This window comes from Halichoerus grypus, chromosome 4 (genome assembly GCF_964656455.1).
Source record: "Halichoerus grypus chromosome 4, mHalGry1.hap1.1, whole genome shotgun sequence".
In the NCBI taxonomy this organism is placed as follows: domain Eukaryota; kingdom Metazoa; phylum Chordata; class Mammalia; order Carnivora; family Phocidae; genus Halichoerus; species Halichoerus grypus.
The window spans coordinates 151375452-151387923 of NC_135715.1; the positions used below are offsets into that span (position 1 = coordinate 151375452).

The 12472-nt window shown below is 42.4% G+C and overlaps 1 protein-coding gene across 1 annotated transcript in view; it reads right to left on the reverse strand.

The window, feature by feature from the left end:
* STAT4 (signal transducer and activator of transcription 4) overlaps positions 1-2480 on the reverse strand; it is an 89057-nt gene extending 86577 nt beyond the window's left edge. Inside the window, exon 1 of the mRNA XM_078071120.1 lies at positions 2310-2480. Within this exon, the coding sequence (XP_077927246.1) occupies positions 2310-2344 (35 nt within the window). The 5' untranslated portion in view covers positions 2345-2480. The remainder of the gene's footprint in view (positions 1-2309) is intronic.
* Positions 2481-12472: the final 9992 nt, after the last annotated feature.

The window sequence follows — 12472 nt, forward strand, 5'->3', positions numbered from 1 at the left end:
AGATTTCCCACTGAGCAGGGAGCCTGATGTGGGGCTTGATCCCAGGGCCTTGGGATCATGACCTGAGCCGAAGGCAGACACTTAACTGACTGAGCCACACCCCTCTCTTAGGTTTCAAAGACAATGTTGTCCATTAGTTAAGTAACTGAAAAAATTTTTCTTTTATAGTCACCTTATATAAGAAAACAGTAAAGAGAAATGCTTTCAATCCAAAGATAAAAATTCTGAGCTTTTTCCTAAGTCATCCCTTATAAAGAAAAAAAAGTTCTCTATCCCCAAACCATGTCCTGCTTTGCTCTAATAGGAACTCCAGAACTTTCTCCAGAAAGCTTTCATTCCCCCTCAACAGCTCCAATCTATCACACAAATCTGTGTTCTCAACAAATTCCTTTCCTATCCCTTGCTCCATCTGCACTCTTGACTTTGAGCAACCTGAAGGCAAACATACTCAACTGCACCTTCTCAGACCTCTTTAGACTTTCTGTATGAGGAGCACCCAATAAAAGCTTCTTGTATGTCTAACTGCCCAATCCTTTTTTCTTTATTTCAGATTTGTCTGGCTTCCAGAGTCATACTTATATTCCTAGACCTCTGGTCAAATTTGGTCTTAGCTTTATGAAGAGTTTCATGTATGCATTTTTGTGGGCTCTAATTCTTTCAGTTCAAAATATCTCTGAATCAATACATATTTATATTTCTCCGTATGATGATTCACTATGACTGGGCAGAGCTTTTAAAGTCAACTTTTAATTAGTCTCTGGTATGCAACTGACAGTGGTTAAACCCTCAGGTTAATTGAGGAAGAAACCACACTAGATATGTATTTGGCAGCCTCTCACAAAACAAAAATATGTGTTTCCCCCACGTTATCCTATTCTCACCAATTTAGAAGCTTTAAACATTTCCTAACTCAGGGAGATCAGTACAACATCTTGAAGTTACAGTATTTTACTTTTTCCAAAGTCAAAGTTCTGAGAGTTTTATCAGCAATTTTAGATAAAGGAACAAAACTTTTACATGATTAATCACCATAATATCTCAGCCTATCTTGTAGGTAAGTTAAGATTTCCTTTTGCCTACAGAAGGTCATGATAACAGATTTCATATATTTCATATATGGATTCCTCAGGTTTCAAATGGAACCATTCTGGGGCACCTTTTCCCTGATCTAAATCAATAGGGGGATGTTTTGCTAAAAGAAAGGAACCAGGAAAAGAAATAATGTTTTATTTTCATATCACTTAATATCTTGAAGACCTTTACACGCACCATTCTAGGTATATTGTGAGTGTCTCAGTAAGTGCTTGTTAAATGAGTGGCAATTCTGATGTGGTTGTGAATAGGGCAGGTGGAGAGTAAGTTTTACTCCAACTTTAAAAATGAAAAAAAAAAAATCTGCGTGACAAGTAAGCAAAATGACTCCTACCCAAGATGCACAGCTCCTAAGGACCGATCTGAGGTCTCCTGAAACCAGACACAGTTGTCTTTGCAGATGCTGGAGATATATATAGATATATATATCACAGACTTGGAACATTTGTTCCCATGCTATAATGACATTGTCCTGCTATATCCCTGTCAACTTATTCTAGATAATGGTGAGAGAACATGAGCTGAAAATGCCATTACGATCGTCATTACTACTTTTCTTAAATCCTTGCTATGATTTGGGTGAAAATCTGTTTTCTAACTAAGAATTAACTGGGCTTAACTTGTCCCAAAGTTAGATAAATTACTCCTAGGACCTGGGTCCACCTTCCAGAGAGCTGAACTTAAGGCTGAAGATGGGAAGGATAAGGTGTAGAGTCCAAGGACCTTCTTCTCTGTTGAAGCCTCTAGAAATGCCTTTAGTCATCCTTAGCTCCCTTCTTGGCTCTCACTCTCTAAGGGCTCATTCTCCCATCACAAGAAAACTATGGAATATTTCTTCTGAAAATTGAGTGCCTGTCTATTCTCTTTGAATGTCCTAATATAATGCCCCTAAATAATGCCCCTAAATAAAGGGGCATTTTGTCACGCTGTCTGGGAGCTGAGAGTGCCACGGTGGCTCTGGGACACGCAGCTTGCAATGGAGATGATATGCCCTAAAATACCACTCCCTCTCATCAAAGCCACAGCCACTGGCTACCCCAGCTCCGGACTTGTTTCTGAAAGCCAGGTACTCAATCTAACGTCAGGCACTGTAGCTCAGAGAAGCTAAGAAAGTGAAGAGGGGCTCACTTTCAGCACTTCCCGAGGACACACCTCCGCATCAGCCACAAGTGTCCCTCCCACCGGGCAGATGTGGGGGCTGAGCCCCCGAGTCTCACCGAGAGACCTGTGCCCGAGCGCGTCTCTGGATCATGAAGTCGGACGCTGTGTCGAATCACCCATCCTCACACCAGCTAAAGTGAAGCGACTGTCACAGCACCGAGTGAAGAGCACAGCCTCAGCAGCATCCTGCATAAGCACTTCCTGGCCCGTGCTCCTCCGGAGAAGCAACACGAAGGTGTGCTCTGCCTACTTACCTGGCTCTCTCAGCCCAGGTCCCAGGTTGGTGTCAAGTCCAGAGTCAGAATCGCCCTTCACAGTCCCCAGGACAAAGCCGCTGACGCCATTGTCAGTAGGGGATTTGCATCTCTCCTCCCACTTGAGGCTTTCCTGTGCGTCAGTGTTAGCGTCTCTGGGACTTTACTTGAGTCGGGTCCCACCCACTCTCTATTCTAGAAATGCTAAAGAGCAGAAACAATCAGGCCGAAGCCCCTTTGCAGGGCGCCCTCTCCTCATCCCCACCAATCACTCCTGTAACTGCCGGGGGCCCAGGGGCGTCAGGAGGTGGGTGGGTAGGTGGGGGCTACACACACTTTTCTTCAGTGGTTTCCCAGATAATCTGAGACAACCCCCCCCCCCCTTCGCCCCCCAGAGACTTACTTGCCTAGAGGTAAATTCCTGGCTTCCTCCTTTCAGGCTCCACTCACCCTGGTGAGCCAGCCCCTGGGAGGGATAGGGGTGCCAGGACCAAAATATCAAACTCTTAGATCTCACCGTGCTCCAATTCCAGCAGGGTCTGCTCACTAGGAGGAGGACAGCCTCACCCAAAGGTTCGGGCCAGCTCCTGTGCGGGCTACTCACGCCTGCCCTTACTAGCCCAGCATCCTCCTTCCCACCTGCCCAGTAGCCCTGTACCTGGTTGCTATGGGATGCTTTTCTCCCTTTGTGACATGGGCCTATTCTAGAATCACAGAGCTGGAGGGAGCCTTGGTCTCATCTGATTCTAATGCCTCTTTCGTATCTGAAGAGACTGAGGCCCAGAGAGGTGACCAGAGTCACTCAATGAGTTAGCTTCTGACCCTGGATAAGAGGCCAGGGGTTTGCACACCCTCCCTGGTGGTTTTTGACTTCATCTCTTCCAAGCTAGATGTTAACCCTCGACACACAAGTTCTACTAAATATTCAGGAAAATAAAGATAAAAATAAAGGAAGATAGACTGAATGAGGCAGAAAGAATGACTCAATTTGTTTATGCATGAGTCTTCAGCAATTCACCAAGGTAAAGGTCTGCTTTCCCACTCTCAGATCAGTCATCAAGCGGGTACACTTACCCGGGGTTCCCTCTCCCTCCTGACATTATTAGCACGATCACGTGCTTAAATTCACCACCCCTGTCCCTCCCGCACACACAAAAATAAGTCGGTCCACTCCAAAGTCACACTCTGCATCACTCTATTCCCTGGTCAGGCAGGCCTAGTCTTGGCTGCTTGCTCACTGGGCAGTTTCCAGGAGCTTCTGCTACTCTGTCCCCACCTGAAGAAAATGCCTAATTTGGGTTATCCCATAAGCTATGGGGCAGAGTCTGGTTTTCTCTGGGGAAGCAATCTGTCCTGAAAAAGTCCACAAATTCTTGGCACTCAAAATTCTGTACAATCTGGCCCCAACCTATCCTGGAATCTCCCCTCATCCCCCCCCCCCCCCACACACACTCCCTACCCAGGAGCCCAAGATCTGAGGCAGACCAATCTGTTCTGCTCCCTAGATGAACTCTCCTATTTCAGTATTGATGCTCCCTTCAACTGCAGCTTCCTCCCCCCATTTGTCTACTTACTGAAATCCTATCCCTCTTGTTTCTAAATTTAATTTTAATTCCAATGTAGTTAACATACAGCGTTACATTAGTTTCAGATGTACAATATAGTGATTCAACAAGACAACAAGTCCATATGTTACTCAGTGCTCATTAAGATAAGTGTATTCTTAATCCCCTTCCTCTATTTCACCCATCTCCCCACCCACCTCCCCTCTGGTAACCCTCTGTTGGTTCTCTATAGTTAAGAGTCTGTTTTTTGGTTTGTCTTTTTTAATTTTTTTGAAATCCTTATCCTTGGTGAAGATTTCACTGATGACTCCAACCCACAGCAACGTTTTCCTGCTCTGAATTCTCATCACACTTCCCATCCAAATGAGTGCTGTCCAAGAAAAATAAAATGCAAGCCACATGCTTAAATTTTCTAGTAGCCACATTAAAAAAGGTAAAAGAACAGGCAAAATTAATTTCAATGCTATAAATAATCCAATAATAGAGAATATTAACATGTCAGCATATAATCAATATAAAAATTTTTAATGAGATGCTTTGCATTCCTTATTTCATACCAAATCTCTGAAGTCTGGAGTGTAATTGGCACTTTCAGGAAATCGCCATTTGGACTAGCCACATTTCAAGAGTTTAATAGCCTCATGTGGCTGGTGGCTACCCTATTAGCACATATCTAGACCACTCATTTAGCACTTTTCACTTCCTGCCTTCCAGTGTTAGTCATACTGGTTTTGCCTGTCTTTATCATCGTTATACTCAACTGTTGAGTGCCTGCTATACAAAGCAGAGACTTCTTTCTCTTCTTCCTTTTAAGGACCTCACCTCGGGACTCCCTCGGCAGTTTTCAAACTGATCTCATGACACCTTTATCCTCTTAAAAATTGTTGACAGCTCCAAAGAATTTTTGTGTACTACTATTCTGTATTAAATTCATATTTACAGTATTAAAACTAAATCTGAGGAAAAAAATTAAAATACTCATTAAAAAATATAAGAATAAACCCATTATGTGTTAAAATAAACATTTTTTAATGAAAAACAGTATATTTCTTATATAAAAAAATTAGTGAGGGGGCACCTGGCTGGCTCAGTTGGTGGAGCATGTGACTCTTGATCTCAGGGTTGTGAGTTCGAGCCCCACGTTGGATATAGAGATTACTTAAGTAAATAAAATCTTTAAAAAAAGTTTTTGTTACATTTTTTAAAAAATTAAAAAAATTAGTGAGAATGAGTGGCATAGATTTACATTTTTAAAAACCTCTAATGTATAGGTTGGGAAAAGACGGCTGGATTCTTATATCTGCTTCTGCATTTTATCTTTTGCAATTGTTTTGGTTGAAGTATTTGAAGAAAATCTGGACTCGCACAGATACGTAACTGGAAAAGGAAGAGCATTTTAATAGCCTTTGCAGATAATGTGGCTATCCTTCTTTGATGCGACAACAAAACTCAATAAGTGGTAGTTTTTTAAGGGTTGGCGCACTGTGGAATGTTAAACTCCATCAGCAAGCTTTAAATATACTGTTACATTAAAATCTGTTGGCATATCTTGTATTTTAAATGGAAATTTTACCCACACATGATTTTGTAGTATCACATATTGGTTTTTTGGAAAACTATGAATCCACTAAATTACACAGGTCTTCTAAATGCTGACACACTTTATCATACAAATCAGAAAATCGTATTAGCTAATATCACCACGGATCTCATTAGAAAAGTATTTTTAGGGGCGCCTGGGTGGCTCAGTTGGTTAAGTGACTGCCTTCAGCTCAGGTCATGATCCCAGGGTCCTGGGATCGAGCCCCACATCCTTGTGGGCTCCTTGCTCCGCAGGAAGCCTGCTTCTCCCTCTCCCTCTGCCTGCCACTCTGCCTACTTGTGCTCTCTCTCTCACTATCTCTGTCTCTGTGTCAAATAATAAAATAAAAAATCTTTTAAAAAAAAGTGTTTTTAAGTATCGGGAAATTGTTAAGCTCAGAGGGAGGATGCAAGTTTTCCAAATTCTAATTTTTGCTTGAAAACTCCAATTTTATTATTGGAAACAGACATTGCCAAGTGTTTTTCCTGAAGTGACAGTTGCACCCTGTTCGTTTTCAGGAAAGTGTCTTCCAGATACCCAAGTTTGAATAACCATAGTTTGTCAAGTCATTGTTCCAAGTAAGAATGATGATTTGTGACAATCACACAAGTGCTTTTTTTTGAGACAATCATCATACCTCAATGTGTATACTTCTCATTTTATGACAGAATATTACGAGACATTAATTTAAAATTTAACAAAATTAATTTTCCTGCTTCATTGAGAACGTTATTGAGTTAAACTGGCATTTAAACAGTTTTAAATGTGTGGTGGTAAAGAGTACAATGACTTCTAGAATAATTTGGCATCGCTGCCTTTGTTCATGCTGAGGCACCAACATTACCCACCATTGCTTTGGTACCATCAGTGCAAATGTCAACAGAGTGAAAAGGCAAAACATTATTATTATAAAAATAGTTTTGAGGCACCTGGGTGGCTCAGTCAGTTAAGTGTCTGCCTTCAGCTCAGGTCATGATCCCAGCATCCTGGGACCAAGCCCCATGTCTGACTCCCCGCTCAGTGGGGAGTCTGTTTCTCCCTCTGCCCCTGGCCCTGCTTGTGTTCTCTCTCTTTCTCTCTCTCAAATAAATAAAATCTTTAAAAAAATTAAAAAAAAGTTTTATTTTCACAGACAGGTGGCTTTTCCTAAAAAAGGTCTTGGGGACTACCTCCCAGATTCCACAGACATTTATGAAACCTCTGTTTTGTCTACCATATCTTATCCACCACAGTCAGTTTATCCAGTGGTATATCATGAGGGAATCTGTGCTCAAATGAATACTTTTTTCCTTGGTTAAAGCATCTGCCTTAAACCTCTACCTTCCTATTTCATGAACTGAGCCAGGCTTCTAAGAACAGGTATCTCTATGCCCACTTTTCTTTCTTAGAATCAAGTCTAAATAGCCAGGTCCCAATTTCTTGGCCCTACATTGACCCTGGCTTCATCAGTCCCTTAGAGTCAAAAACAAAGAAGAAGGAAGGGGGGGGTGGGGGGTGGAGAAGAAAGAGGAGGAAGGAGAAGAAGGAGAAGAGGAAGAAAACCAAAGAAAAGCACGTTAAAGTGAAATCCCTTTGAGTTTACCAAACTCAAAGATCACAACAGATTCTTCTCCCCCTATAACTGATGCCCAATTTGCCCTAGTTAAATCCCTATTTCTAATTTTTTTTTCTGTCTCATCTTAACGTGGAAATATCAGATTATAGACTTGCAGAAAAACAGATTCTTGTTCTGATTGTGCCACTTTCTAGGTGTACAAAGTCAGATTAGCTACTGAATGTCTCTGAGCCTCAAACTCTGTAAAAATGGGGACATTACATCCCACATGAAATTGCTGGGAAGATTCAAAGATCTAATGTAAGGACTGAGATAAGGGAAAACATTCAGTAATAGCTGCTATGAATAGAATAATAATAACCAGGTCGTGAGGAACTTTGAAAGTGACTCGGTTGGGCGCCTGGGTGGCTCAGTCGTTAAGCGTCTGCCTTCAGCTCAGGTCATGATCCCAGGGTCCTGGGATCGAGCCCCACATCGGGCTCCCTGCTCAGTGGGAAGCCTGCTTCTCCCTCTCCTGCTCCCCCTGCTTGTGTTCCCCTCTCTCGCTGTGTCTCTCTCTGTCAAATAAATAAATAAAAATCTTAAAAAAAAAAAAAAGAAAGTGACTCGGTTAACCCTCCTCCCTTCTTTCCTCATTCTACAGATGGGGTTTCAAGTGGAGATGAAGAGAGGTCAGCTGAGATAGGCAGGTTCACATCTGTAGATCAGAGGCAGAGAGGATTCAGTCAGTCCTTCTTGACTGCTTTTTCTATCATGTCTAGGCAGAGCTGCTTGGGTGGGAGTCAGCGAGGGAAGAGAAGGGGCTATCACTTTCCCTGATGCTGGTTGTAAGCCAGCTCCGCCTTCTCCCAAGGCTTGTACAAAGAATATAAACATTTGTTCGTTTTCATTTTTGTGGAAGCACCTTACCTGTCCCATCCAAGCTTCCTCTCTAATGTGTCCTAAGGAAACCAGGGGGAGTTAGAGTTTGAAGTTGGACAAGGGAACGTGTACATACAGAAAGACATACTGAATTCGACGGGAGCGCATGTTAGTATCAAACGAGCAGGACAGCAAGGATAATTGGGACAAGACGGTCTGGCGTGGGTCTTAGCTCATCTGAACGCAGGCCCCTCCAGCTCCAGCAGAACAGAGACAACGCCTTTTACAAATGGCTTTAAATCTCCATCTTGTTAGTATACTCAAGTCCAGTTTCCAACAACGGTACTCCCTCTACTGCCACGTCAGGATAATTGCAAGTTACAAGACCCATCGCTCTTTCCAACAATCATAGCACTTCAGCAGCTCTAACTCCATGCCAGACAAAGTACTGAGATTTACATGCATCGTTTTACCTAATCCTCACCATGCTCCACAGCATTAAGTATCATTCTTATTTCTAACTGACAAAGAGATGAGGCTTCATGAGACTAGAGGGACTGGTAAACAGTAAGCTGATGGTAAGGGGCAGTTTCCAGAGTCAAATTCAGGACCGTCTGGCTCCAGAAACACTTGTAATCTTTTGGCTTTACTAAAAATTTTATCTGCTTATATAAGAAAAGAAATAAATGTCTCAGAGAGCTATGGGAGAAGTAAGTTTAAGGACCTAAACACGAATCCCAAAATAGAGAGGCTCATTGTATAGTCTATTAATTAAAGATGATGCGTATACTCTGATTCTCCAGCTTTCCCTTGGGACATATGGACAGTTAGCCATGCATTTAAAAGTCCTGCATGTGTCATGATGGTGGCCACATTGCCAAGAGAGTTCCAAACCATTTAGCAAATTATGTGGTTCTATAGCATCTTGCTTATACTGTGTATAAGGTGAGTGCTTCTGCTGAGCCACAAATTGGAAAATGAGTTTCAACAGCAGGCTAGGATATTTGAATTGTAGACTCTTCCCCCAAAATTCCACTTTTCTGGTCAGTTAACCACCTTATTCCATTTAATGTATTTTTCATATGTTGGTCTCTCTCAGAATTGAATATTGAGTGGATCAGAACTACATGTTGGGGGAGGAGCAAGATGGCGGAGGAGTAGGAGACCTGGATTTCGTCTGGTCTCAGGAATTCAGCTGGATAGGGATTAAACCATTCTGAACACCTACGAACTCCGCAGGAGATCGAAGAAAAGAATAGCAGCAACTCTCTGAACAGAAAAGTGACCACTTTCTGGAAGGTAGGAGATGTGGAGAAGTGAATCTGAGGCGATATTCGGGAGGATACATGGCGGGGGAGGGGGCCTCTGTCAGCCGCTACCGGCAAGTGATAGAGCCGTGGAGCACAAAATCGGAACTTTTAGAAGTCGGCTCCGCTGAGGGACGTCACTCCGGTGGCTAAGCGGGGGGTGAAACCCTCGCAGGACAGTGTGGTCTCAGGACCCTCGGGGTCACAGAAAGTCCGGGGGTGCCTGAGTGCGGCAGAGCTCCCAGGAATCGGAGCAGGGAAGCCAGCTGCAGAGATGGAGCCCAGGCGCGGGCTCTCAGCTCAGGGTTGCCATAAACCGTGATCCGCGGCACAGTCGGGCCACTGCTCCTCCAGCAGGGACCCAACAAATGGCAGATCCAGGGAGACTAACCTTCCTTCCCCGGGAGGAGCGGCGCAGGAGCGCACCGTAGGGATCGGCTGGGTTTGGAGACTCCAGACGGGGTCGGGTGCCAGAGATAGAAACGCTCGGTCACAGCCTGGGTGAGCACGGAGCAAGGCCGGAGACCGGGGAGACGGGAGTGACTGACTGCTTTTCTCTGGGGGCTCACTGAGGAGTGGGACCCCGAGTTCTCGGCTCCTCCGGGGCGGAGATTGGGAGACCGCCATTTTCACTCTCCGCCTCCAAAGCTGAACGGAAAGCTTGCAGGGAACAGAAGCTCCCGAGAACAACCCCGAGCAGATTACTTAGCCCGGACCGGGCAAGGGCGGAGCAGTTCCGCCTTCGGCAAAGACATTTGGGAACCACGGCAACAGGCCCCTCCCCCAGAAGATCAGCGAGAACAGCCAGCCAAGACCAAGTTTACCGATCAATGAGAGCGGCAGAACTCCAGCGCTAGGGGAATAATGCACATAGAATCCATGGCTTTTTTACCATGATTCTTTAGTCTTTCAAAGTTAATTTTTTTTAACTGTTTTTTTTTTTGAATTTTTCTTTTTCCCTTTTTCAACCAACATCTTATCAATCCCTTTTTTAAAAAACATTTTTATTTTTCATTTTTAGAGTCATATTCTATCCCTTCATAGTAGTTACCCTTATTTTTGGCATATATATATAAGTTGTTCTCTCTTTAAAATTTTGAGATAGTTTCTTCTAACAGATCAAAATATACCCTAAATCTCTAGTGTATGGTTTTGTTCTACTCTCCTGCCTGATCACATTCTCTCCCTTTTTTTCTTTCTTTTTTTTTAAATCCTCTTTTCTTTTTTCAAAAAACTTCTTATCAATTCCTTTTATAAATTTTTTTATAATTTTCATCTTTACAGTCATATTCCATCCCTTCATCATATCAACCCTTATTTTTGTAGATATATAAGTTTTTCTTCTTTAAAATTTTGGGAGGCACTATCTTCTAACAGACCAAAATACACCCAAAATCTAGTGTGTGGCACTGATCTATGCACGAGCCTGATCATATTTGATCATATTCTGTTTTTTTTTGTTTTGTTCTTTTTTTTAATCTTTTTCTTTTTTTTTTTTGCTTTTTCTTTTTTCTTTCTTTCCTTTTCTTTTTCCCCCGGCTTCAGGTCTTTTCTGATTTGTTTAGAGTATATTTTCTGGGGACGTTGTTACCCTGTTAGCATTTTGTTCTCTCATTCATCTATTCTCCTCTGGACAAAATGACAAGACAGAAAAAATCACCTCAACAAAAAGAACAAGAGGTAGTACCGACGGCCAGGGACCTACTCAATACAGACATTAGTACGATGTCGGATCTAGAGTTCAGAATCATCACTTTAAAGATACTAGCTGGGCTTGAAAAAAGCATGGAAGTTATTAGAGAAACGCTTTCTGGAGAAATAAAAGAACTAAAATCTAACCAAGTCGAAATCAAAAAGGCTATTAATGAGGTGCAATCAAAAATGGGGGCGCTAACTGCTCAGATAAATGAGGCAGAAGAGAGAATCAGTGATATAGAAGACCAAATGATGGAACATAAAGAAGCTGAGAAAAAGAGAGATAAACAACTACTGGATCACGAGGGCAGAATATGAGAGCTAAGAGATACCATAAGACGAAACAACATTAGAATAATTGGGATTGGGGGGTGGGAGGATGGGTTAGCCTGGTGATGGGTATTGAGGAGGGCACGTTCTGCATGGAGTACTGGGTGTTATGCACAAACAATGAATCATGGAACACTATATCTAAAACTAATGATGTAATGTATGGGGATTAACATAACAATAAAAAAATTAAAAAAAAAAAAAAGAATAATTGGGATCCCAGAAGAAGAAGAAGAGAGAGAGAGGTGCAGAAGGTATATTGGAGCATATTATAGCAGAGAACTTCCCTAATTTGGGGAAGGAAACAGGCATCAAAATCCAGGAGGCACAGAGAACCCCTCTCAAAATCAATAAAAATAGGTCAACACCCCGACATCTAATAGTAAAACTTACAAGTCTCAGAGACAAAGAGAAAATCCTGAAAGCAGCTCAGGAGAAGAGATCTGTAACCTACAATGGTAGAAACATTAGATTGGCAACAGACCTATCCACAGAGACCTGGCAGGCCAGAAAGGACTGGCATGATATATTCAGAGCACTAAACGAGAAAAATATGCAGCCGAGAATACTATATCCAGCTAGGCTGTCATTGAAAATAGAAGGAGAGATAAAAATCTTCCAGGACAAACAAAAACTAAAGGAATTTGCAAACACGAAACCAGCCATACAAGAAATATCGAAAGGGGTCCTCTAAGCAAAGAGAGAGCCTAAAAGCAACATAGACCAGAAAGGAACACAGACAATATACAGTAACAGTCACCTTACAGGCAATACAATGGCACTAAATTCATATCTTTCAATAGTTATCCTGAATGTAAACGGGCTAAATGCCCCAGTCAAAAGACACAGGCTATCAGATTCAATAAAAAAAACAAGACCCATCGATATGCTGTCTGCAAGACACTCATTTTAGACCCAAAGACACCCCCAGATTGAAAGTAAGGGGGTGGAAAACCATTTACCATGCGAATGGACACCAAAAGAAAGCTGGGGTGGAAACCCTTATATGAGACAAATTAGATTTTAAACCAAAGACTGTAATAAGAGATGAGGAAGGACACTATATCCTA